Source organism: Ammospiza caudacuta, chromosome 2 (assembly GCF_027887145.1).
Source record: "Ammospiza caudacuta isolate bAmmCau1 chromosome 2, bAmmCau1.pri, whole genome shotgun sequence".
NCBI classification, from domain to species: domain Eukaryota; kingdom Metazoa; phylum Chordata; class Aves; order Passeriformes; family Passerellidae; genus Ammospiza; species Ammospiza caudacuta.
In genome coordinates, this window is record NC_080594.1 from 45086235 (window position 1) to 45111400 (window position 25166).

Consider the following 25166-nt stretch of genomic DNA (forward strand, 5'->3'; position numbering starts at 1 on the left):
TTAGGAACATCTCCTATACATTTCCTACTGAGGTAAAGTTATACATTTGAAAATAAACAGTGGCTGTTTCATATACAATTACAGTTGCTACAACAGAAATGGGATAATTGTATTAGTGTATTTCTGTTCTTCAGATACTTTTACTTTCTGAATCATGCTTGAGTCAGGCTTGATAGGACTGCATGCTTTAGCCTTTTCTGCTTGCACATAGACCTTAGATAATTAGCTTTGGAGCAGATTATGTGTCTTTGTCCTCTTTTGTCTTCATTCTTATGTGGCAATTTTGAATTGAGTTTCCCAGTGAAAGTTTGTAGACCTAGTGTAATTCCATTGTCTCTTAAGGTAAGGCTGTAGTGCCATGTTAAATGTTGGTAAGGAAATGGACACTTGAATTCATAACTCTCAGGGGACAGGTGGGTAGGAAGGAATATGCCAATAACTAAAGCAAGTTCTAGCTCTTCTCTTAGGTTCTTGCTCACTTCAGTTGCAGATCGTGTCTGTGTAGCCATCATAGTGCTGACTGTACAAAATTCCATTTTGTGTACAGTCAGCACTATGGTCTATTCTGAAGCTTGAGTTACTAAGTATCTGCATGACAGTGTTAATTTCTTTCTTCATCTGCAAAAACTCATCCCTTTTTAAAAAGTGTCTTTTTATACTAATTTGACAGGATAAAGGTGTACTTAAAGTAAATTTTGTGGACTTGGACACAGTTTTTGGAAGTTTTAGAACCACAATGACTGAAAGGAAGAAGTTCAGCTTTCACGGAGAAAGATTGGGAAAGATCTTGGAGATCAGTGTTTGTATGAGGTGAAGGTGAATCCTGTTGTTGAACATAGGTATTCTAGTTCCCAGGTTGTCCATGCATAGTCAGTTGGTAGATAGATACAGATGCCCTCTTAAATGCATTGACCTGTTGATAAAATATGGCTTTGTTTACATTTGTTTTAAAAATAAGTGTTAGGAATAGTAGAGTCTTGCAAGATTCACTTCTTATCCCAGCACAGATTAAATCTCTCCTACATTTTTGCTTTTGTTACTCTTCCAGTTGCTTTCTATCTGCCAGCAGCAAGCTCTGCTTTGCATTCCAGATTCCATGGCATATGAGAAAGTTTAAAAAAAAACTCACAAAAAGTGGAGACATGCACCAAAGAGACATGCACACAGACTTTTGAAATTACATGTTATTTATATGAAGTTACACCATTATATAAATATTTAGTTACAGAGGTATGGCTTACCAGTAGTTCTGGAAAGCTGGCTTACATTTGGAAATCAGAATTTAATTTTTTGTAACTTTGTCCTCAAAAGTACCACAGTGCAGGCTGAGTTCCCTGCCTAGAAGGGTTGTGTCTCCCTGTGCAAATTATTTCACAGAATTCTAAACTTGCAGTTGTGATAGGGTTCAGTTGTCATAGGAGGCACCAAACAGAACTAGTAGGGGGACCATGTCACAGGGGTACTGTTTGTGCTAAATATTTACAATAGTTTGAGGGGAGACTGGAGAAGTACTTGAGAGATATTTAGGCACTTAGTAAGCAGAGAGAAACTGGCCCAAGGAATAACTTGTGATAGAATCACAGAATCTCCTGATTTGGATGGGACCTGCAAGGATCATTGAGTCCAACTCCTGGCCCTGTGCAGGGCATCCCCAAGAGTCACACCGTTGAGAGCATTGTCCAAACACTTCTTGAGATCTGTCAGGATTGAGGCTATGACCATGTCCCTGAGGAGCCTGTTCCAGGGCCCAACATGCTTGTGAGGCCAAGTGACTATTCGTAGCCTCTATACCTTTTAGGTCTCTTTATGTATTTGGTGCTTTATTCAAAAGTTTATGGAATGTGACAGTCCCTAAATGGGCTACTTTCAGCAGCCAACAAGATCTGTCCATCACCCCAGGCTAGATGTCTGGACTAAATGGACTTTTGGTTAGACCCAGTATTGTTGTTTCTATACAACGTGAGCTACAGTAACCATGGAAATTTTAGTGAAAAGGTCTGAACAGCAGCAATATATAGGATTTAGCTGTTGTGACCTAGGTTATCTAACACTAAAAATTCTGTTCCTGTTCAGCCTTTTGGGGATAAATGGGCATGTTATTGCAAAGGACTTTTCCTAGATGCTCTGGGTGAATGTGTCCCCTATTCCTCAGCATGGGTTTAGTTCTTTCCTCTGGTAGTTGCCTCAAATACAGAGTTTATCAAGTGACCCTTTAGAAAATCAGACATGTCTTCTAGCTCCACAATTACAAAACCAAACAGGAATTGCAGAAGGCAATAATTTCAATTTTTGAACTGCCTTTTCAGTATGTAACGATGACAGCAGAAACATGAGAGCAGTTTGTTGTCCAAGGAAGCAAGCTACATTATTAATGCCAGAAGTTTCCAGAGATAAAAGCTCTGCTTCTACAGTCATTCATAGCACTTAGCAAGGAAGGCTTGCTGCTGTGATAGCCGGGTGAGCAGATGGACGAACCTTTTTGTCCTGTTCCACAGCTGTGCTTTTTATTTAGAAAGAGAACCTTGCCCAGGTTTGTCTCTAGTAGTAATCTAGTACTCATCAGATCACTGAATCTCTTAAGTAGCATTATTCCACCAGGTGGATGGACTGATCAGCTCCTGGCAGCCTTCTTCAAAGGCATTTTGTTCTTACTTGCTACAAAGGAACATGCCGGACCAGTACAGATTTCAGTGCTCAGCAGGACTGACACCCCAAGGCTGGTTTTGTTATTCCTGAAGCCAAAGAGGGTTTTTCTGGCTTTGCAGTTCACGAAGCATCTCTTGCTGGGTTTCTCCAAGGCATGTATGGCTTAGCAGGACTCTGAGGAGAGTGGTAGTGAGAAGGTCTGCCTGCATGGCTAGCATGCTGGCTCAGCAGTGAAGGAGTGGGTTTGATTCTTCATTGACTTCTACAGTTGGATGATGGGGGGCATGTCGTTGTGGTCCTCTGCTCCACCTTTGTAAAAAAACATCTCACTGGTTAGCTGGCTGGTCTTTGGGTATTGTAACAAAACACAGCATTCAAAGTACAGCACTGGAGCTCTCATTTCTCCTTCTCCATCAAAGTCCTTTTCTACAGTGAGTATCTTAGGCTTTAAGCATCATTTGCAGTATTGTCACCCTTTGTTGCCTGTTCTGTTCACTAGCTTCTGATGAAACTGAGGTACTTGTTACTTGTAGGCAACACTTAGAGCAGTAGAGGTGGGAAGAAAATACCTAGAGTTCACTGTTTCTCCTCACTTGAAATTCATCTGTAGCACTAATGATGGAGTGGTGAAGTTGTTAGAGAAGGGCTTTGTTTTTGGAGCCAAAATGAATGTTTAAATTAGAAATGTAGTTTGCAAGGGATCTTCAAAGACCACTGTAAGAAATTCTTGTCCTGATTATGCCTTGGGATATTACTGGAATGCAATTGAATTATTTTTTTACTCATTTTGACGTTTCTACAAGAACATCTTTTGAGATTAAGCAAACTAATCTATCCTCCCTACCTCTTCTCCCAGCTTTAGACTGAATTCTTCAGCAGGAGCATGACTTCAGGACAGAGTTACAGTCAAGAGCTAATGTAGTTCGAAGATGGATGTAGTAGACATTTACAGGATGGGCAGATATTTTTGGCTATACCTGAATCTCATGTGTGAAATAATGATATTTGTGTACACTTAGTGTATCTTACATCATACGGAATAATCTGTTCGTCCAAGTCTAACAGCCAGATGGCTTCTGCTGTTGTATTATTGTATCACGCTGACTAAGAGTAGAAGAACTTGAAATACAATGGCTTGCTGCTACAGCAGGTTTATCCTAGTTTCTTTTGCATTCTTAACGTGTGCAGTGAATCTTTTGTTGTATAATTTGAGGATTGTACTTAAATCTAAAATATGGGGAAGATCTTCCTCTATCTAATTTAGACATTTTTAAAGGTTCATGTCAATGTGAGCATAAAAATTCAAAATCATGTATTTATAAAGCACCTTCCAGATAAGATGAGATAAATATTTATTTTTTTAAATAGTTTTCAGTCTAAGCAAAGTATGGGTGACTGTATGTGATCATATAGAGATGGGAACAAGGGGTTTAAGATTGGTATAGGAATGAAAGGTAGTTTCTTGAAAGCTGCTGATGGGAGCATATGGGAACCATTCCTCAGGCTGTGTTCAGACCTCAACTATGGACTCTACAACATCATTATGTACTTTCCTTTGACCATTTCTAGAAGTAGTTTTTCCTGTGTGTGCCTTTCTGCTTGTAGAGACATTGCACTGCTGTTCATAGCCCTGTGTCTTTGTGACTGCTCATTGTGTTTCCTTGCCTTTGCTGTGTCATTGCTTGTTTGCCCGCCTTGTTCTTCAGGTTTGCATTTTTGTCTGCTTAAGCTTTGAATGCTTTCACCAAAAGTTAGAGTATGAGGTAAAGAGGAAATTAGTTTTGTTCACTTCTTTTTTTAATTGTTTGTGAAAGACAGGATCATTTCAGGATCTCCTCAGTGTTAGCTTGTTCCTGCTGCTGTGTCTTAATCACTAGATGAACTTTTCTGTGGAAGGTAGAATTATTCTATGCTTCTTTTTCCTGGTGCACATGCTGGTTTCATTCTGGCAGGCTTGACTTATTGCTGGTTTTATACTAGAATGCTATAGCAAAATGATATGTCAAAAGCATATGAAAGGATGCAAACAAACTTGAAAATTAAAGTCCAAATCCTAAATAAAAATGATAGAAGTGTTTCCTGTTCCTTCGTTTTCCACCCAGCACTTTTTTGCCCTTAATCCCAGAAATAAGCTTGAAACTCTTCTGTTTCATGAATTGTTATATATGTAGAATGTTAAAATTTTTTTTAGATCAATTTCAGGTGGAGCAAGCAAGAGCCCGCCATCAACTCCTTCCTTCTATATTGCAGGCCCACTCCCCGATGGATGGGAACAAGCTATGACCCAGGATGGAGAAATTTACTACATAAACCATAAGAACAAGACCACATCTTGGCTAGACCCAAGGCTTGACCCACGCTTTGGTAAAAGTTCATCTCAATTCAGAATTCTTGATTTGCTTCAGTTCACGCAGCTTTAATTTTGCAGGCATATTTTGAAAACTTTTTATAGTATGATTAAAATAGATTTTAAGTTGTAGAGGCCTTATTTAAATAACTTTTTGCTTTTTTTTCTAAGATAAATACTATTAGCTTATATCCTCCAGGACTGTATGTTACCCAAGTTTCTAATGCTACGGGTTGGTATTTTGCCACATGATCCATACAGTTCCCCAGAGTGGTGACATTCAGAAATTACTTATTGAGATGGTTTCAGACAAGCTCATTCATCCCTTTAAATTAGCAAAACTTTACTGCAGTAGAATCTTTTAATTCCTAAACAAATATTTACTTTCCTTTGTGCTATCTTAAGAGGGCATTGTCAAATAATAGTTCATGCTGTTTAAATACACTTGAAAATTATACCAGCTTATAATTCCAGCTTGTCACAGTGATTATCATGATGAAACTTTCCTGTATTAAACAAATTATGAGGAATTACTAGTTTTGTTGCTCCTACTATAAAAGGTAATAACCTTTTTGTGGGATAAAGACTATTTAATTTTGGAAATAGAAATAGTAACTTAATGATCACAAAGTCTGGATGGAGAAATTAAACAAAACAGAACTTTTATGTAATTTTTTTCAATTATATTTTTGATCTATATGAAGAGCTGAACTGCAAGCTTTTCAATAAAGTATTGGCACTGATGACTGTGAATAGAAATCACATATAATATGAAGACTCTAAACTACTTTCATAGATTATCCAAGATGTATTTAGTATGGCATTAAAATTTCTATTTTTTTGTAAAGCCATGACCTGTGGGCGTCAGCCTTATTAGCTTGCCCTTGATTTGTTTTCCCAATAACTTACTATTTTCAACTCCTTTGGATTTTAATTATTTTTCCAGAGCCATGGAAAAACAGTAGGAGTAAAAAAAAAAAGAAGAGATCATTGTGGTTTTCAGGCTTTACTTTTGGACTCAGTGCAGCTAAATGAAAACAGTGTGCAGATCACTGAGTAGGTCAGGCTGAGGGGATGCAAAACCTTTGAAGCTTTACAGGGGTTGACCTAACAACAACTGTGGGCCCCTTCTGGGAGAGGCATTAACTCCATGAATGCCATATAAATACAGAGCTACAAAACTCAACAGTCACTGTTCTGTTTTGTTTTCTGAAATGTCTGCTAGAAATTCTGCATTTTGGTTTGTAGGCTTGAGTGCTTACTTACAACATCTGTTTACACTTACGGAGAACACCAAATTGTCACGCTTTGTTTATAAACTGCTCACCAGTTTGTAGACAGGTTGAACCACTATGCAACTTGAGCCCAAAGGTGGGGTGTCAGCTATGGCAAATGTCCATGCTGGCTTTAACACCAGCCAGAGCTACAGACCTGTTTGCACATTGCAAGAGGAGTGTGTGGGTAATTTGCAACTTCACAATTACGTAGTATATGAGTAAGGCTGAAAAGGAAGCAGTCATTTTGAAAATCAGTGTTGCCTTTTGCAATTACATTTACTCAGGTAATCTTGCCAGAGTATCATTTTTTCTTTTCATGCATTACTTTGTCATTTCTAAAGATTAACTGGAATTAAAAAGGGGTGTGGAAAATGCCTTAATAGACAGAGGTTGTGAGTGAGATGAATCTTGCTTTTCACAACTATTTTGTATTCTGGTAAATAGAGTGGTCCAACTGTAAGGGCAAAAGCTGCTTGTCTTGTGTGTACTGAAACCCTATCAAATGTTAAGGCTGTGCAGTTAAACTGAAAGAAGCTAGAAATGTCCAAAAGACTGATTAAGGGTTTCTTGCTGCATAGCTTCCCTTTTTGGGCCCACTGTGTATGTGTATCCCAGACAGGCTTGAGTATATGCCAAGGCTCTTTATTTTGTGGTCGGACTTTTAATCTGTTCCAGACCTTTTCAGTCAAAGAGCTCAAGTGTAACTGAAAGGGGCAGGAAAGGAAAAAAAAAGCATGTGGGCTCTTCTGATCTAGAGTGACAGCAAATAGAGACAAGCTGCTAGTTGAGCTTGAAGGAGTTTTCCTTGAAAACCTAAGTTCTACACATTGTATTATGGCTTATGTTTTTATAATTTGAGCCAAGAAAATACAAAATTCTTTTCCTGTTGCTTTCTTACTTGTGACCTCCTTAAGTCACTCCAGTCAAGAAACAAAAAAAATCTCTGACAGAGTTAAATTACTGAGCTTGCATTTATTTACTATGTGGAGATCCTCAGCAAATGTGTGCTGTGACCCTAAATAGCATGTGAATGACTCAGAAGTTTACCTTTCTGTGCTTAATATAGGTTGAAACTTCTGTTTGTATTTTTCCCCTGAGGATGACCAAACCCTTTTTTATCACCATGCTTTAATATAAGGGCTTGGTTTTCAATATTTGTGACTACTAATACTTCCAGAAGCAGGATAAATTCATCTTTGTCTTGTGGAAGCTTTTGGTTATTACAGTGATGCTAACAGTGATTGAAAATGAAGAAGGAATTAATGTCTCTCTCAGCCACTTTCACCAATCTTAAGAACCATTGAGGAAAACAAACCTATTCAATGGTATGTGCAAACATACTCGTCTGTTCCAGTATGCAGAAGGTATGAAGAGTTTTTGCCTTTATTGCTTCTGAATTCCCAGCTTCCAGGGAGACAGCCTTTATGTCTCTGTATGTTCCTCATCAGATGGAAACTTTGCATTCATCTTTATTTTCTCTAGTAGGTGTGGATATAGCTCTTTTTTAAATAGTGCTTGGAATTTTCCATTATTGTGGCTAGAAAAGAGTGAGTGGAAGGAAAATCAGTTGGAAAAATTATTTCAGGTGGACTGATTTGGTGTGGAGCATTCTGGTATAGCATTCATGCTTTTAAACAAAAAATAAAGGAGTGTAATTAGTATGTATTCTTTCTTGCAGCAGACTTTTAGAAATAATGCATCAAAAAAGAGCCTCTGTCAGAATAGCTGTTGGGTAGGCTGGGTCTCAAACCTGAGCACTCCAAGTTGAAGATAAGAACTTCATTCCAAGACTCAAGTGTAGCATCTTTGAAATGGGTTAGAGGTCTTCAGCTACACCATTTAAGTGTCAGTGAAGTCCTGTGGCTCAGACTTTCGTTCTCCAAGTCTACAAATACAACTTTAAAACAGTTTTGTGTTAGGGTAATTCACAAACTTTAATATCTAGGAAAGAACTAAGAAGGAAAGGAGGGTCTTCTGATGCCAAGCACAGGCAGTCGTAAAGATGACATGGGATCAAAGGAGTAGGGAGATGGGAGGGGGTTGGTCCTTGGGCTTGTGTCAGCAGGATTCTTGTCTGGTGGAGCATGTGGTAAAAACATGCTGTCCTACCTTCTCAGTGCCTTTGCAGGCCTCAAAGTAAGAGGCCTCAAATTGCCTTGGTTTTTCATTTTATTTAGAAGAGGGTTTTTCCCGTTGATGGAATTGGACTGTCGGGTTGAACTTTTTTTTGGGACCGTTTTGTCTTTTCTGCTGTTGTTCATTGGTCAGTCTTCACAGATCCTACTGGATTTTTGAGCCTTTCAGATAACATAATGCATTTTCTTGATATTCAAACATCTGGATAGGAAGCAGGTCAGCTATGCATTCAGAGTGGCTGGAGTTGGTGAAGTAGAAGAACATCTGCTTTTCCTATAAAATCAAATTTCCTAGAACCAGTTGAGGTTTAAAATTGTTTAGCTTTTTTGCTGTAAGTTTCCAAGAATTGGCTTTTGTATCAAATACCATTAAAGGTATTTTAAGTCTTATTTAAGTTAGGACTTTGTTTTGAAGTGCAACCTTAAGTACTTTGCCCTTTGAGGGTCCTAAATTCAAAGATGAAATTAAAGTGGGAAAACACTGGAAACTGGCAGTTGATTTCTGCTGGTTTAAGTTTGGTGTGGAGACCTTACTACTCCAGTAGAGTAGTCAGACAAGTGTCTCTAGGAACTGGAGTAAAAAAAGATAATGTTTGAGTTTTCTTATGTTTTAAAGGCTTGTAACTTATGGTCATACCGATTTTGCACACTCCCAGTTTCTTTCCTTCGGGTTTTCCAATTCTTGGAGCTGTGATAATGGGGTATGAAGCAAAATATGTGACCTCAGGTTGAAATCACTGCCATGACTTTATCACTCCCACTTAGAGATAATGTTCTTTGAAGTTCTGCATGAATTTTGGATGAGGGGGAAGGTAAGGCAAAACAATGTTTAATATCATTAGGAAAAGTGCCATAGGGGCCCTCCATACAGTAGCTGCTTGACTGCACAATTAGAAAATGAAATAAAAGTGATGATGATAATATGATTATAGAGAAGGTACACCAGGTTTTGCAGCTTCCTTTTTTTTGTAGTATAAAACTGTCGTTGAAAAAGTGAAAAGAGGTTGTTCAGAAACACTGTAGTCAAGTATACATTTAATTGAAATATATATTTATCATTTCTGTTTAAAGAAAAAACAAGCAAACACACAACAAGTTTGAAATTCAATTAAAGCTTAAGCTTCAGAGCATCTGCTAATTTTTAAGTATCCGAAATTAAAAGGAGGTATTCCGTAGTGTTGCTTTCTTATTCCTTACCTATCTAGCACTTTGTTTAATATAAATTCCTTCAAATTAGTTTATAGAAGCCTTTCAAGATGCAGATTTTTGGACAGCATAGAACTGGAGCTCTAGATTGGAAAACTGGGGTTTGGCCTTTGTCTAGTCAAAAAAAAAAAAAAGCCCAGACTTTGTGTCTGATCATAGTAGCATTTAAGACTTGTTAAGTTCCAGAACTGCCTTCAGTTTTTTGCACAAAAAGCAGAGCATGACCACAAGTAGCTTTGGTCTGCAAATGCAATGGCATATTCTCTTTATATACCCTGTAAAACACAGGAGGATTTGACTCCATCTAAAAAGGTCCAGTGGTATTAGATTTTTCACTTGCCTGTCTCTGTTTTTCCAGAAGAACAGTTTCAGGAGATCACTTAGGATGGGGTAAAGACTTCTGTATTTTGGTATGTGTGTCAGAGATGTTTACAGATGAAGAAGATCAGTTTTCAGTGAACCAGTGACTTCTGTCAAAGCCTGCTGCAAATTTGCAGAGGCAGATGAAATTTCACTGGTAAGCATCCCTTTGTAAAAGGCAGGTGCTTCCTTATGGTAATGACAATAAATAATTATTTGTTGTGTATGATTATATCAGAAAGTGAAATCTGGGTTTGTTTGAAAGCAGGATATATTTCTCCCTCTTAACTGAAGTTCACTGAAGAAATCACTAAATCTGTCCACAAGTGTTGTGTCAGGATGCAGTTACCTACTTTATGTAGAATATTTCTAGACTATGAAAGAGAGAGAAACCCACACTTTTCTTAAGAATTTATCAGGACAGTAGGTTTATGTAAGTTTACACCTGTTTTGTGGTTTGTTCTGTTTTCAGAGTAATTGAATCCTGTTTGGGAAAGGAGATTTATTGCTAATGATGTCTGGGTGCCAGTAAAAATAATGCATGCTTGCAGTGTTGTGCTAAGCAGCTGTGATAATGAAAGGAAACTGCACTCCTAACAGGGACACTTTTTCCTTCATATCCTTCTAACACAGCAGTTTGCACTTTCCTGTTAATGAGCATACTGTATTAAAAGTTGAAGGTGGATCGTTTTGAACATGATTCATTAACTGTAATCTAAATATATGTACCCACAGTAATTATATAGTCTATATCTAATCATATATGATCTAAAATTCAAAGACATCAGGCTTTTTGTCTTTGAATTCAATCGTGTTGAAACATGATGGTAGTTTCTTTTATATAGAAGTATTTCTTGACAGCATATTGTTGATTTTTATTTGGCAGTAGTTTTTACTGGATTCTGTAATTTCTATTTAATTATTTCTGATGGGCACATGACAAATTAAAAAAAAGATGAAGATGTGCAGATGTGTATATATAGGGTTTGTTCCACCCAATCAAATTAAAGGAAACCTGCATTTTAAAAAGTTATCACATTAGTTTATAAGAAACTGTAGAGAAGCTTGTCTTTTGGTTAGTTAACCCAGGAAGTATTATGTGGTGATTAAACAGTGAACCTGTTCACAGCTAATAGCCTTATGTGGACTCTTTGCTGATAAAACTTTGGTCTAACCTGTGGACGAGCTTTCATTAAATATATTTTGCCAGAGAGTCAGTGGACAGGCATGTGAGGCTTTGGTTAGCTCAGATTCCTGCACTTGCTGTAGTCTTCAGTGTTTCAGACATAAAATTTAAATTTAAACAACATTAGTTCAGGTTTCTACTCATAATCTGTCCAGTGCACTCTGTCTTATATGGTTCTGTAGTGCTGATACTTACAGTGTCAGTTGCGTTCTGTAAGTGAAGGAATTTAAAACTCGTTTAGCCTTCCAAAATTAAAATTGATTTTTTTAAAAAAAAGTGAAAAAGAGTTATGTAGAGAGTTAAAAGAGAATTCTAATAAGAGCCCATTATTTAAAGAGTTTTGTTTTATATGCGTGCACTGAAGTTCCTAAAAGCTACTTACTTTACTGCTGAATATAATTTATATTTGCTTTTCTGGCTGGCCAGAATATTTTGGTTCTTCTGAAACTGGCATACATTGAGTGAAAGTGGTTTATAAACACTGCTGTTTACTGCTGTGGGGGGAAAAGAACTGACACAGCTTTTTACTCCAGTTTAGTTACCACTGATTCAAGAGTCTATGCATGCTGTAGAGTCTTAATGGTGCTCAAGTCAGTCTGGCTATTGCAAATCTACATTTGACAATACAGAAAGACGTCAAAAACAATGGCAGATTTATCAAAGAAAAAGGAACTTAATTTATATTGTTTTAACCAGCAGGTGTGATAGTGGTACTAAAACAAAAAGAAAAATACTAATTTAATTTGAATGAAACTAGTTGATAAGTGCAGAGTAACCAGTCTGTACTTTGGACATGATTCTGTAATAGTATTTTCATTGGCTATATCTTGCTTTAACCAAAAGTTCAGCTCAGGAGTCTGTGAATATTTCTATTTGCCTAAGACACTAAGATTTGTTAGTACACTTAAAGCAGCAAAATGAGCCCAGAGAACAGTCTATTTGTGGTTTCCCCCGTATTCTAAGACTCGGGATTGTCAGATTAATCAGAGACTGAAAGCAATGGAATATTTTATTTTGCTAATTTTTAGGTTGTTTCATAACAGCAGCATTATGAAACTGTGAGTGGGATTTCCTTAGAGTAACATAGCAATATATTATAAAGAATACAATGCAGAAACATAACTTACATCCTGATTAAACAACAAATTGTTGTAGAAAGCCTTTCTTAAAAATCCCCTCGGAACATGTTTTTTATTACTTCTGAGACTCTTTCAGATCCTACAGGTATTTTTTTTTTCTTCATTGCTCTTTTAAATGTAAGCAAAGAGGATTTTTGCCTTTGTTGAAGTGTTGCAAACTAGCACCAGGTTAAAACCTGACTACAGCCAAAAATTATGCACAACAGTTTCAAAATATCTAGTTTCAAAATGGAGCTGAAGGGGACAAGTTCTTTAGTTCCCCAAATGAAAACATTGATTCTTATTAGTAAGGACACTCAGCTATAGTATGGTCACATCCTGAGCTTTTTTTGTTGTTGTTTGTTCAGCTAAGTAGTATCTCTGAATTGGCTGATTAAAATTAGGTTTAGCTTTGAAGGGTGGAATTATAAGTAGGAAAGAAACAACAACATTCAGCTGTGTGTCCTAATCACTAAGGGTGCAATCTCTGCATGTAATTCTGCATAGGAGAGAGGTGCTGTGTTATTGCAAACTGTCACTGCCCTGGGACTTGGGATTTTCAACCGACAGAGGATCTTGGGAGAGAAATTTGCCTTTTATGCTTGAGTTGTTAAAAATTTGTTGGCCTTTTCTCTCTAACACCAGTGCCTGGTAATTGCTTCTCTCTCTTCATCCTTTTTTTGGGTTTTGGTTGTTTGGGTTTTTTCATGTATGTCGACAGCAGTCTAAACTTTTTTCAGGAATTGTCAGGTATTGTCCAGTATAGTACAGAAGAGGCATTTCTGCTGCTTCCAGTAGAATATTTAATGTGTAGCATTTAAAGACCAGTAATTTTCTCAAAGCTGTATTGCAGCAATTGCAGTTGACTGTATTCTGCAGATTGTGAAGCCATATTTTAGGACAAGATCTTTTTTATTGTCTTAAGTTGCCCATGTTTTTTAACTTGTCTGCCCCTCCTCCTCCCTCAAATCTCCCTCTTCTAGAAACAAAGACTTGTTTGTTCCTGCTCTGCCTGTGAGGTCTTTGCATCCTCCACTGTGTGGGTGCACAGCCCCTTATTTAAATGCTTTCCATAGCCATGGAAGGTAAGGAACAAAATGTAGTAGAAACTCGTAAGTCCTAGCTAACAGATAAAATGAAGCTCTTCACCTTTGAATTCGAAGTACTTCATAAGAGCTGTGCATGTCAGGATCATTACAAATAATTAGGTGTACAAAAAATAAAATCTGCTATCTGAAATCACATTAATGAGCATGTTCTTTAGAGTGCAGATTTCTGCAGTCATGTCCATGTAAGTAATGGGGAATTGGGAATGTATAAAGAAAAAAAAGCTCACCAACAAAACAAGCAAGCAAAAGTACCTCAACAGCAAATCAGCAACAAAAAGCTTTAAAACCCTCTGGTTTTTCCTGTCTCTTGAAACAAGATGTGTTTCCGCCCCGCTTTTTCATTAAATACTGTGTTGAAAATTATAGATAATTACATTCTTCTTTGAGTTTCCCTTGAAGATAGCATGCTTGTGTAATCACCAAAGTGTATGAAAATCATTGATACTATTGTTGTGGTTTTTTCACTTGGATATGTTAAGTCAGTAAATTCAGTTGGCAGCATCTTCTTCTAATATCCTGACTTTTAGTTTAATTTCACTGTTAAAAAGAGTTCGCGCATATAAAAAATCTGAGGACTGTTTAAAATCTTATCAATTAGAAGTCTTTTGCACTTTCCTGAAATAATAAAATGTTCAGAAACATCCTTTCAATTATACGATGATGATGATGATGATAATAATAATAATAATAATAATAATAATAGTAGTAGTAGTAGTAGTAGTAGTAGTAGTAGTAATAGTGGAATTTTAGATTCAGTTTCCAAATAATTATCAAATTATATAATTAAGTGATCCCCTAATATTTATTGATGTATTTTAAGTATACACCAAAGTCTCAATATCTTACGATATTTCTGCTTTAGATATGCTTTTTCTTAGAAAGACTGCTTTCAAAGTGGACATTAGAAGACATTTGGGGATCTAGGATGAGGGAATAAAATGAAAAACATCAGAGAAACGTGATTTCTTTCTTAAATTTATAATTGCAAAGTCAAGTAGATGAGAACAATGGGGCAGAATGGTCAGAAATAAAAAAAGCAGAAAGTGGCATGAGCAGGAAATACAAAGCTGTCTCTTTGAGGAAAAGAGATACTTGTATGGTGCATGCATGAAAAATAAATTCATAACATATTAAAGGAATGTTAGTGATACTGCACTGAAGTGTTTAACTAAGGTTAGACGCTATTAAATTTTTATGAGGTTATCTGTAACATGACTTGGCTGTGAACTGCATTGAGGTAGGACTCTGAAACCATGATTATATAAAGGGACTATACATATAAAAGGACTATAAAGGGAGTGTTTTTAACCAACAGAAAATTGACATTTTCCAGCTTTGAGTACTTAAATTCTACAAGCTAGTTTGCTTTTAACTTAAATGTGCTCATTTCAGGTGATTGTAATTTTTGAATTTTTCTCCCTTTTGACTTTACACTGTAATTGACCTTCCATCTTGTTTATTAGCAGGGTTTGGATCCTGGAACATCTGAGAGGTAGCACAGACTTTGGATAGGGTTGCAGAATTAACTAACAGCAGGAGAACGCTGTTTTCCGTTGTCCCCTATTAACTTCATTTCTGCTTATTTTGTGAAAGAGAGTAAGATATATAGAGCAAAAGGCATGGTCCTGGTTCCAGATTTGAAAAGAGAGAAAGGAGATCTATTCCCCACTCCAGCAATGTCTTGTCTAGCTTATCTAAAGCTGCTAGATGGGCTGCCTTGCTTTTTGCATTGTTTTCTCTAGCTTCAACTTTGCTTCAACTTTGATAAATGAAGGTTGAGTAATTGCTGTCAAGCTTCCAGCAGATATTGCCCAGTGGAGCTCCTGGTGCTTGTAGTTAAATGTTCACTGCCCACATCCTTACAGGGCAGGTGTTGATGGTGTTAGGACTTTTGCTTAAGTTTCTTGGTGGTGTCTTGGGCTGTTCTTCCTGCCACTGGCCCAGAGACCACAGCACACGTGGCAAAGCTGGTTAATTGGCTCACTCTGGTCACCTTCTGTCCTGAAGTTCAGTTCTGATGGTGAAGTGATGCTGGATGTCTTGTAACATCAACTGCTTGATTTTAGCCTTTGATCCACAGGAGTGTCGTTTTCCCACTGGTTCTTTTTCATGCTGCATCAGGATGAGACTTGTAGGTTGGAACTGAACTGCAGCCCTCATTGTTTCTACTTGGTGCTGGGATCCAGTTTGTATTCCTACTTCACAGGTTCACTTACCTTACAGGAAGTTCTATCATATTAGCAATTATATGTATGAAGCTCTTTAACCTAGTAACTACATGAAGTACTGTTTCAAAAAACTGTAAGCTATTTTACAGCATTTTATGTTGGCTGGACTCATGAAAATATGACCCTTCTGCCCATTAGACTGCTGAGTCTGTGCTGGACCAGTGGATTAGTTGAAAGGGTAGACTGCAGGGTTGGGTCTCTAATTGGTTTAGTATTATGTGATAAATATATGTTGGCTTTCTTGGAACAGAAGAACAGCACTACTTTACCTTAAATTGAACATGCAAAAGACAGTGGAGACTGAAGGGCTTTTCAGTGAAAAGATTATACAGATTTTTTTATGAGAGAAATCTCCTTTCTTATGGTAGTTAGAAATATTAGTATTCCAGGAATCCTCTATATGATGAAAACATTAATTCAAACTAATTTTACAGATTTTTTTTTCCCACTTCACCCTGTCATCCTAAAAGAACCTCTCTCTTTTTTTTCTTAGTTTCTGTAAACCATAATCCTCATTCCCAGAAAAAAAAAATCCCTGCCATTCTCCCATCATTGCTTCAGCAAACGCATTCTGCAGAATATACTGAGTGTTAACAGATTCAGTCTGTTGCAGGGAACACCATGGAGATGGAGAGCTAATTCCAAGCTGAAAGCCCCTGAAAATAGTGCCCTTGCAATACAGTTAGCTTTTCCCACCCTCTCTTTCACTCTGGGAACTCCAGTGCTCTGTTGACTTTAACCATATTGGTGTCATGTGAGGGAGAAATCAGACCTCATACATCCCAGTTATGTATTATTTTATAAAATAAAATTGTCTTAGGCCTTGCTTTTATAGGGGAAGGGAAGATGGGTTCTCATTGTGCATTATGCTTTCAAAGCTCCATTTTTAGGCTCCGCTGCCCAGGAAAAATGCAATGCATAATTCTGGGGGATAAAAGAAAATGAAGCACTAGCAAAATGTTTTCTGTGTTGATGTCCACATTTATGGCTGTATAATTCATCTGCCATTTCTGTACCAACTGTAATTTTGCCTATCAAGAAGCTCTAAATGAAGCCTCTAACACTAAAATAGTGATGTGACAAGGATGTGAATGCTGGTTGCATGACCTTGCACCACAACAGGTAGCCTTTAATTGTTTTTGGTAAAAGTGAAATGATCCATTTTGTTGTTCTGTGTGTTCTCAAGTTAAATGCACCTAGGATTCCATGTAAATAAAGCAAGTTATTTACTATTCATGTCTGTAGTGAGAATAGTTTATTAGAAAGAAGAGAGATTTTTCTAATTCGACTTGAAATATTTTTTTACTACCACTTCTGAATTTTTCACCAGTTAGCCCATTAAACTGTTTTTAGAATCTTTTAGAATAAGTACATGGTCTTAACCATGAGACTGTTGTGTTAATTTTGCACACATCAATTGCTCACACATGAGCATATGTTTCACACTCTGAATATTAATGTAGCTGCATGTTTTGTACTGTCATGCCTTGTAATTTTGTATTTTTTTTAATGTATACCTTTCATGAATACTACTTCCGTTGCATGTATTTGTTTGAATTTATTTTTAAAATGTTTATTGTTTTGGTTCCTTAGCCATGAATCAGCGAATCAGCCAAAGTGCTCCAGTCAAACAGCCACCTCCTCTGGCTCCTCAGAGTCCCCAGGGTGGTGTAATGGGAGGGAGTAGCTCCAATCAGCAGCAACAGATGAGACTTCAGCAGCTACAGATGGAGAAAGAAAGGCTGAGACTGAAGCATCAAGAACTGCTTCGGCAGGTGAGGCCACAGGTTAGACACCTACTTCCACTATTTCTTTTGTATGTTATGTTTTGATTTTTCTAAGTTGTTGTTTCAGCGAGTCCTAAAGACCAGTGACTATACAAAAAGCTTTGAGATCTAAAAAGGTCTGAATTCATTCTCTTACTGATATCAGCTTGGTGGTGAAAGTATTTAATTTTTTAAGACTGAAGAGTTTTGCTTTCCTCCCTCATTCCTCCCTTTAACAAAACTCTTACAGAGCAGGCTTCACAAACTATAAAGATGACAGTGTGGACTGTTGATATGATTGGATATTCCTCCTAATAATATATTTCTTATTCATTGAGTTCCAAGTCATGCAAAAAGTTATTTCCCACAGCTACTTTAGTTCTCCCTTTTAAGTGGAGGAAAATCTTCAGTTTTAGAACCTGTTGCAGTCTGTAGGATTTTGAAGTATTTTCAAAGTTTATATAAGATACATTGAGGAAACGCCTTGTTGCCAGAATCTTATCTGTTCAATAGTAGAGTTGAGCATGAAACAACTGAATAACTTGTGCTGCATTTTGAGCCTGTGGCTTTCTTATCCCGAAGAATTTCAAACTTCATAAGAAGGCTGCAAACTATGCCTTTCAGTGTTTTCTACTATATGGATATGGCTGTAGCAAATATTAAAGTGTAGGGCTGGACTCGGCAATCTCTGGATTGGAATTCGGACTTGATCTCCTTTTTACTCTAAGCCTTCTGCTTCGATTGTTCAATCTGAGTGTTTTAATAGTTATAACTATCTGTGCTAGATACTTAAGATATTTCTTTGGGTTTTTGACACTGGCAGAAAAAGCACTAATCTTTTCTTTGAGGAAAACCTTCTAAAATCTTTCCTTTTTCACTTTGGGTGATGGGTCTTGTTTCAGAAGAGGATAACATCTTAATGTCTTCAAAGACAGCTTTTCTCTTTCTTCATCACCTGCAGTATTCTGTCCTGGAATCTGACTTCCGTTATCCCCTTTGTAGTCAAGGACTATTTTGTAGGAATCTTCAGCATCTCTTGGTGTAAGATGGGTCATCTTTACAGCCATTACTTTTTATAGTGCTCTAGGTAAGAATACATTGCAAAGGTGGCATCAGGACTTTCTCTCTGCTTAAGCACCTGGGCTTCTGCTGTTTCTGCTTTGCAATTAATCCACAAACAGACATTTTACCCTGTGCTAGCATGTGTCTAGGTAGGCCTTCTAATTGTCTTCTTGCCTCAGTTGTCATTGAGAACCTGACTAACTTTGGAGCAGGTGACAACCGATTCTCTTCATGTTGTTCTCCTTAGTTATTAAGCTTGTCTGTCAAATATGCATCCTTGGTAAATCTGTGAGTTTTGTTTCACTGTGTCATGATTTTCACAGTTCTTAACTCCCTTATCCTGTCTCATCTGGCCTGTCTCAGGGGCTTGATACTGCAAGATGGTGTTTATAAGACAGCCTGCATAGGTAAACCATGCAGCTAAAGTAATTTTTATCCATCTTATTTTTACTCTTAGGCATTGCGGAATATCAATCCCAGCACAGCAAATTCTCCAAAACATCAGGTAGGCTCTAAACTGATGTTTCAGCATAATTAGAAAAATGAAAGCATTAAATTAGGCTAGCAGGGAACTTTTTGCTACATGAAAACATTCTAAAAAAGAAGGGGGAAAAAACCCAAAACCAGCAAACAAAAAACTAGCCTCTGCCATGCACATTTTTGAATCACTTTTCTGGTCACAGCCCTAACACTGTTTTTAGGAGTGCTCCATTACCACAACTTTATATCAATATTTAAGAGCAAACAAGGAATTCATTGCACATTTTTTTACATTGAAAACAGCCTTCTTGTTTAGCATTCTTGAGGATACTGCTGTTCCAGTCCTGATGTCATCAAGATGTTTGTTTGAAGCAAACTACCTAAGGTAGTAGTTGGTGACTTTTAAATACTGTTCATATGAATGTTCTTATCAGTTCATTAAAGCAGGTATGATCTTAGAGAAGGATATCTGTTATCACTTAATGAAGAGTCACTTGAAATAGTTACAATTTTTAAGCACGCATAGTATAACAGAATTACTTAATAGATTAGATGAACAAAATAATTGCTATGCAGTATAGTTTTTCCATTTGGATGTTTAACTGGCTCTTGCATGCATATAAGAAACAACTGTATAGTTATGAAAAGGTCAGACCAAAATAAAATTGTTCAAAATGTGAAGCATAATAAACAGCTTAATGTGGTCTTCTTTCAGTTGCTAAAGAAGTTGAACATAGAATGAATCTCTGGAAGGGTGGATTTATGGATATATTCAGAGAATTTCATGTTTACTAATGATAACAGTATTTTAATCTACTGATTCTTAGTACCAATATTTATATTAGCTTGTACTGTTCTTTGTTTTTTTAAGAAAAACCTCTGTATGCACTAGGCAAGAATAATAGAATAAATGAAAGTATCCTCTGTTTGGAAGCCATGAGTACTGATGTACTGTTGCATTCTGAGTACCACAACCTTGAATGTTACTAGTTCTGAGAGATAGGAACCTCAGACCTTAGTGCTGACACCCTGGAATAAATACTTTCTTGTTTGGCAATACCAGAGCTGCTCTTAAACAGAAGCATTTTAATTGAGATGTAGTAATTTGATTAATTAACAAAGCATTAGCCACATAATGATCTTATCAGTCAATATTAGATTCTGTTCTGGAGGAGAAAAAAAAGTCCTCAAGAATAATGGGTATACAAGAGAATAAACAAAGGTAAACTACTCCACAGTAGTGGAGTAAAATACCTTATCTTCTGGCATAATTAGGTAATTCATAGGGGATGTTTTTCTTACAGAATGCCAAAAGTCTATTCTGTGTTTTCTTCTATGCCTGACGCCCTGTCATTGTTCACTCTTCCACTAATTTCTTCCTGTTGCCAACTCAAAAAAATACAGGAAATGGAGAAGTTTGTTATCAGTTTCATACTGCACTGTGTAAGATGTGGTTTTTGGAACTTCTTGAAATTATGGCTTTAAATCATACAAAACAGCAAAAACTCAAAGGGCCTATACTGATAATTCATTAAATGTATATGTACTGGTCACTCTGCTCTGTTTGGAGTGGAAACTGATGAAAGGAGCCATACAAAAAATCAGGATTCCATTTATATTTAGACTTGCTTCCTACTGAACCTCCTGCCTGGCATCAGTTTTATTAGTCTGCACTTGCTAATGAGTCAAGGTGTGTGTGAGAGATCTGTTGGGTGGAAGAATGGGCAATCATGTCACCTTTAAAGTTCTGTAATACTAGACTATTTGTGTCACACCATCTAAATGTACTTTTTGTGTTTTCATATCACCTCAGTAAAGTAATGAATAGCCACAGGTGGAAGAAAGTGCTTAGAGAACTGCTTCAGGGTTCTGGTTCTCTAAATGCTTCTTGAGGCCTTGTACTGTAGAGGCAAATGTAGTCTGTCTTCTCTGATGCTGCTGCTATTGAAGTCCCAGTCTGTACATCTGATCAGATCACAGCTGACCTAGTTAATCTGGAAAATGTATAGGAAGAATTAAAATTTCTTTGGTCAACTTTTTCTTGCAGACAGGTCTTTCTTTCTTTTTGAATAAAATTAATAAAGTTTGGAGGAATTACCTCCTTCCCTGATGATAAAGCTGTGCTTGGTGGCAGAGTAATTGCTTCTCTTGCTAACTTTTATATATTCTTTTAAGGAATAATAAAAATTAAATCTTCATATATTCAGTGCTCTTAATTCTGGGACAGCTAAGTCTGTTTTAGAGAGGGATTGCCAAGGTCTTTCGTTTGTAAAGAAATTATGTAACACTGGCATTCTTGAAGCTTGCATCCAATGAAATCTCTTGTATGGATGGATTAAAAACATCTGAGAAATGTTCCTTAACTTTTAACTGTATCTGAACTTTTCATGTCACACAATCACTAGGTTAGAAGGGACTGGTGGAGGTCATCTAGCCCAACATCCTGATTCTTCTTGACATTTTTCCCCATGTAGCCTGGATACAGTACCATGGTTGTATTTATATCTATGATCAGGTTCTTTGGTACTGGGTAACCATAGTGTTCCTGCCAGGTTGTGGTCGCTCTGCCGTGGAACTGCAGTATCCTGTGGTGACACTAACATTCCAAGTGTTGTGTATGGAAGCCTTACCTTCTGGAAAGAGCAAATAATTGCTCAGCTTAATTTTTTATAGAAAGCACTGTAAGAGACTCTTCTGGTTTGAATGAGGATGTATTTTACTGAAATTCTAAAGGTCAAAGGCACCTGTAGCAAAAATTACAACTTTCAGACTTACTGTGTATCAGCAAGAACTGTTGATACATCCAGGAAATTTAAAAACACCAAGCATCTGTTCAGTTACTTGTGCTTATCATCATCAGTTATTTGTGAAACCTTAAAAATGTCTGTCTGTCCTAGTAAAGAGACTGCATGACTTGACTTTCACTCCATCCCTACTAGCTCTCTTTCCATTTTCCTGCAGTTAGCATCTGATTGTCAGCAATTTCTAAAGTAGAGCAGATGTCAATCAAGTTTTGTATATGTCACAAAATTGAACAGGTAGTTAAGTAACAGATTTCTTCCCTTACAGTGTGCTGTGGAATGAAATAGAGGCGAATAATGTCGAGGTACTGATGGCATTATTCTTGGATGTTGTGCAGATTATTTTCTTGTGCTGAGAATGGAAGATTTCTTAGTTATTTGCTGCTAATATTAGAGTATTTGCTAATGAGATCAGCATACTACATATTTATAAGTTCCTCTGTATATGCTTGCTGATCCTGTATCTACTGCTCGTTTCTAGCTTGTTTCTAAGCTTTACAGATCAACAAAATAATTGTATTGCTTGCTCATGTGTGTAGATCTTTATGGATAAATACCTGGTTTAAAAGTCTGTATAGTAAATCAGAACTGCATTCAGTGGCTGTGCTGGTTGTTGTGACTGAAGCAGTGAACGGTCCATTTCCTGCTCAGCCCTCACAAATGGCCCAGCTCCTCATTGCTGAGTTCATTTGTCTTCCATCAGTCCCCGTGTCTTCCCTGTTTGTGTGTGTGCTGGAACTTTGTGGCCCTCAAAAAATGCAGGCACTTAATCTGAAGAAGCAACTGTAAGTCTGCCCATAAGTGTTGTGGTCTCCTCTTTCCCCTAAAACTTCTGTCCCATCCCAGGAAAGCCTGTGGATCGTTTGAAAGTCAAGTGATGGTTGGGGGCAGAAATGTTAAAATTGGCACTTTTAAAGTAAATTTGCAAAACCAATTATCAGGATATATCAAGTAAAATTGAGTAGCATATCATAGGTTTAATACAGTAAGAATATAAGTGGGTTGCACAAGACATCTGCCTTTCCTCAAAAGCCAGTAAAGATAAAAATGCTCCTAAAAGGGTAGTTTTATAAAGTTAATTTGAACATGGTGTGAATGACCTGTAACTTAATGTAAAACTTAATCTGTCTGGAATTATGGAAAAAAAAAAAGTGCATGAGGTCAGCCAGATAAATTACACAGTGCTGACCTTATTTTAAAAATTATTTAAGGAGATGACAGATTATTTTGGTGTGTGTAATAACTAAAATTCAGCTTTTCTGCTAACAGTAGGAATGCTACTTTTTTTTTCTTTCCCAGAGGTACTTAAAACAAGTTTGACATACTTAAAAAATAGGATGAGATCAATTCATAGAAATCTAAGCCAGGATTTTGTCATAGTTTTGTTTTTGCCTCCAGACTTTAAATACTTGTAAAAGCACATATTTCAAAGCATGAATTAAAAGCCTTGAGTTCACATTGCTCTGTTTTGGAGGTGGGAGAGACTTGGACACTCCCATACATTTTTTAAGTATAGAAAACCTACAACGTTTTTTTATTGCAAAACAGGTTTATAAGGAAGGAGAAATGAAAAGACTGTTCTTTAAGCAACACAATTTCAGCTTCCATTTTTATACCTTTTAGGAAAAATAGTCTTAACATACTCTTTAGGCCTTTAGGAAACTCTGCTTGTCTTACAAAATTATTAACAATTGCCCTGTATTTGTTTCTCAATAGCTTGTCTTTTTTGGTAATTCCTTTCTCTTTCAGACTCCCAGAATGACATAAATTTATTACTTAGATGAGTAATAACATTCTTTTGAAGGGAAAGTGCTTCTGACTCCTGTAAAAGTAGCAGTAATGCTACTTATAAATAGTTAAAAATAGTTGCAGTTTTCCATTTTTTAGCAGTGTTGTTAAAACAGAGATAAAAGCAGTACTGATTTTAAAAATACTAGTTTCACTACATAGTACATGCCAAAGAATAGGCAAAATAGAGTTCTCTCTCCTGGTTTAATACATCCCTATAGTGGGCCTTTAAAGAAATGAGATTTTTTTTGTTTTAGCTGGCTAGCATCTTGAGCTACATTTATTTTCTACCATACTATTTGAGTTTATGTATTGATGAAACTTCAATCTCTCCTACACTCTGAGGATTTAGAAAAATACAAAGGTAATTTCACTGTTTTTCTGAATTTCTTGTTCCTTTGTACTGATTTTTTTTCTCATAGTAACAGAAGAAAAATTGTGGGTTTTTTTTCTTTCCTGGTGTCAGTAGCTCTTGAAAAGGGGACATCTGGATTTCTTATCTTCCTCACAACTATTGAATCAGGAGGCAGTTCCAGTTGGAAAGGCCACACAAAGGAGATTAAATGTCACTTTAGTTCATATACAGAAATGACTCCATGTAGACTTTGCCTTGTAACTACTCTTTGTGGCACTGGTGTGTCACGAAGCTGCTTCTGCAGTCTGCTGGCACTTTTGGCTCCTCCTCTTCATCCAAATCAGGGACTGCTGCCCAAAGAAATAAAGATGTAATGTACAGAGGGAAGGGCAAAAGGACACACCACATGGGTGAGCAGTTCTTGAGCTGTCTCTGGGATAGCTGGTCTAAGACCTTCTACCTTCTTCAGATCAGTGTTTGGGAAATTCCAGGAAAGAACTCTTCTTTCTTTCTTTTTTAGATATGGATGAGTCTACCTGTATATCAGGTAACTTGTCACTGATACAAGGCTGCAAACTTAGCTGTGAAGTAAGAGGTCATTATATAGGCTTCACATTTGGTTTTATTACATAACCAATTGAAAATCATGTGGATAAGCCTTTAGAAATTATTAAAAGATGTTTAATGTCCTGTGATCTGAAAATGGGGATGGAGTATTATTACTGTTTGTTAGAACAATGGCCAGATAAGTGCTGATGAGCAGAGGGCTAGGTTTACTTGAACACAGTGATGAATACAGAAACCAATGGTATGCTTGTACACTTTCTGCAGAGATCTAATTAGCTGTAGTGAGAAAATTTTCTAATACAAGACATAAAACCTAAAGGAATATGTAGAATAGTAATCCACAGGAATGAGAGTGAAGCATATGAAGACTGGAAAAGAAAAGAAAACCTGTCGGCAGGGAAGCTTCAATACACAGTCTGCTGGAAATAAAATGAAATAACCTTAGATTTCTTATAAAGAAATCACTTGGAAAAAGAATTGGGGCAAAGTTAGTTTTATATACTAAAAGACTACAGTATAGTAGTCCTTAAGCTTATCATTGAAAATGGATCAAGATCTCTCATTTTACAAGTGAGAAATACTAAGTATTGTCAAGACTGACAGGATTGGTTTTGCCTGAGATTATCTTCCCAGGCACAGCCTGGAAGTCACATACTACCAGCAATGGTGATTGACAGGATGGTCAATAGATTTATCAGTCTCTGCAATAACAAAGCTCAGTCTTGGTGGGACATT

At 36.9% G+C, this 25166-nt stretch overlaps 1 protein-coding gene across 4 annotated transcripts in view; it reads left to right on the forward strand.

The window, feature by feature from the left end:
* The window catches only part of YAP1 (Yes1 associated transcriptional regulator), an 88351-nt gene that overhangs the window by 52743 nt on the left and 10442 nt on the right, over positions 1 to 25166 (forward strand). Inside the window, exons 4-6 of one of the 4 annotated variants that reach the window (XM_058824040.1) lie at positions 4897 to 5010; positions 17206 to 17399; positions 18898 to 18945. In XM_058824040.1, the coding sequence (XP_058680023.1) occupies positions 4897 to 5010; positions 17206 to 17399; positions 18898 to 18945 (356 nt within the window). The remainder of the gene's footprint in view (positions 1 to 4896; positions 5011 to 17205; positions 17400 to 18897; positions 18946 to 25166) is intronic. The other 3 variants (XM_058824048.1, XM_058824057.1, XM_058824065.1) reach the window with 3 other exon arrangements.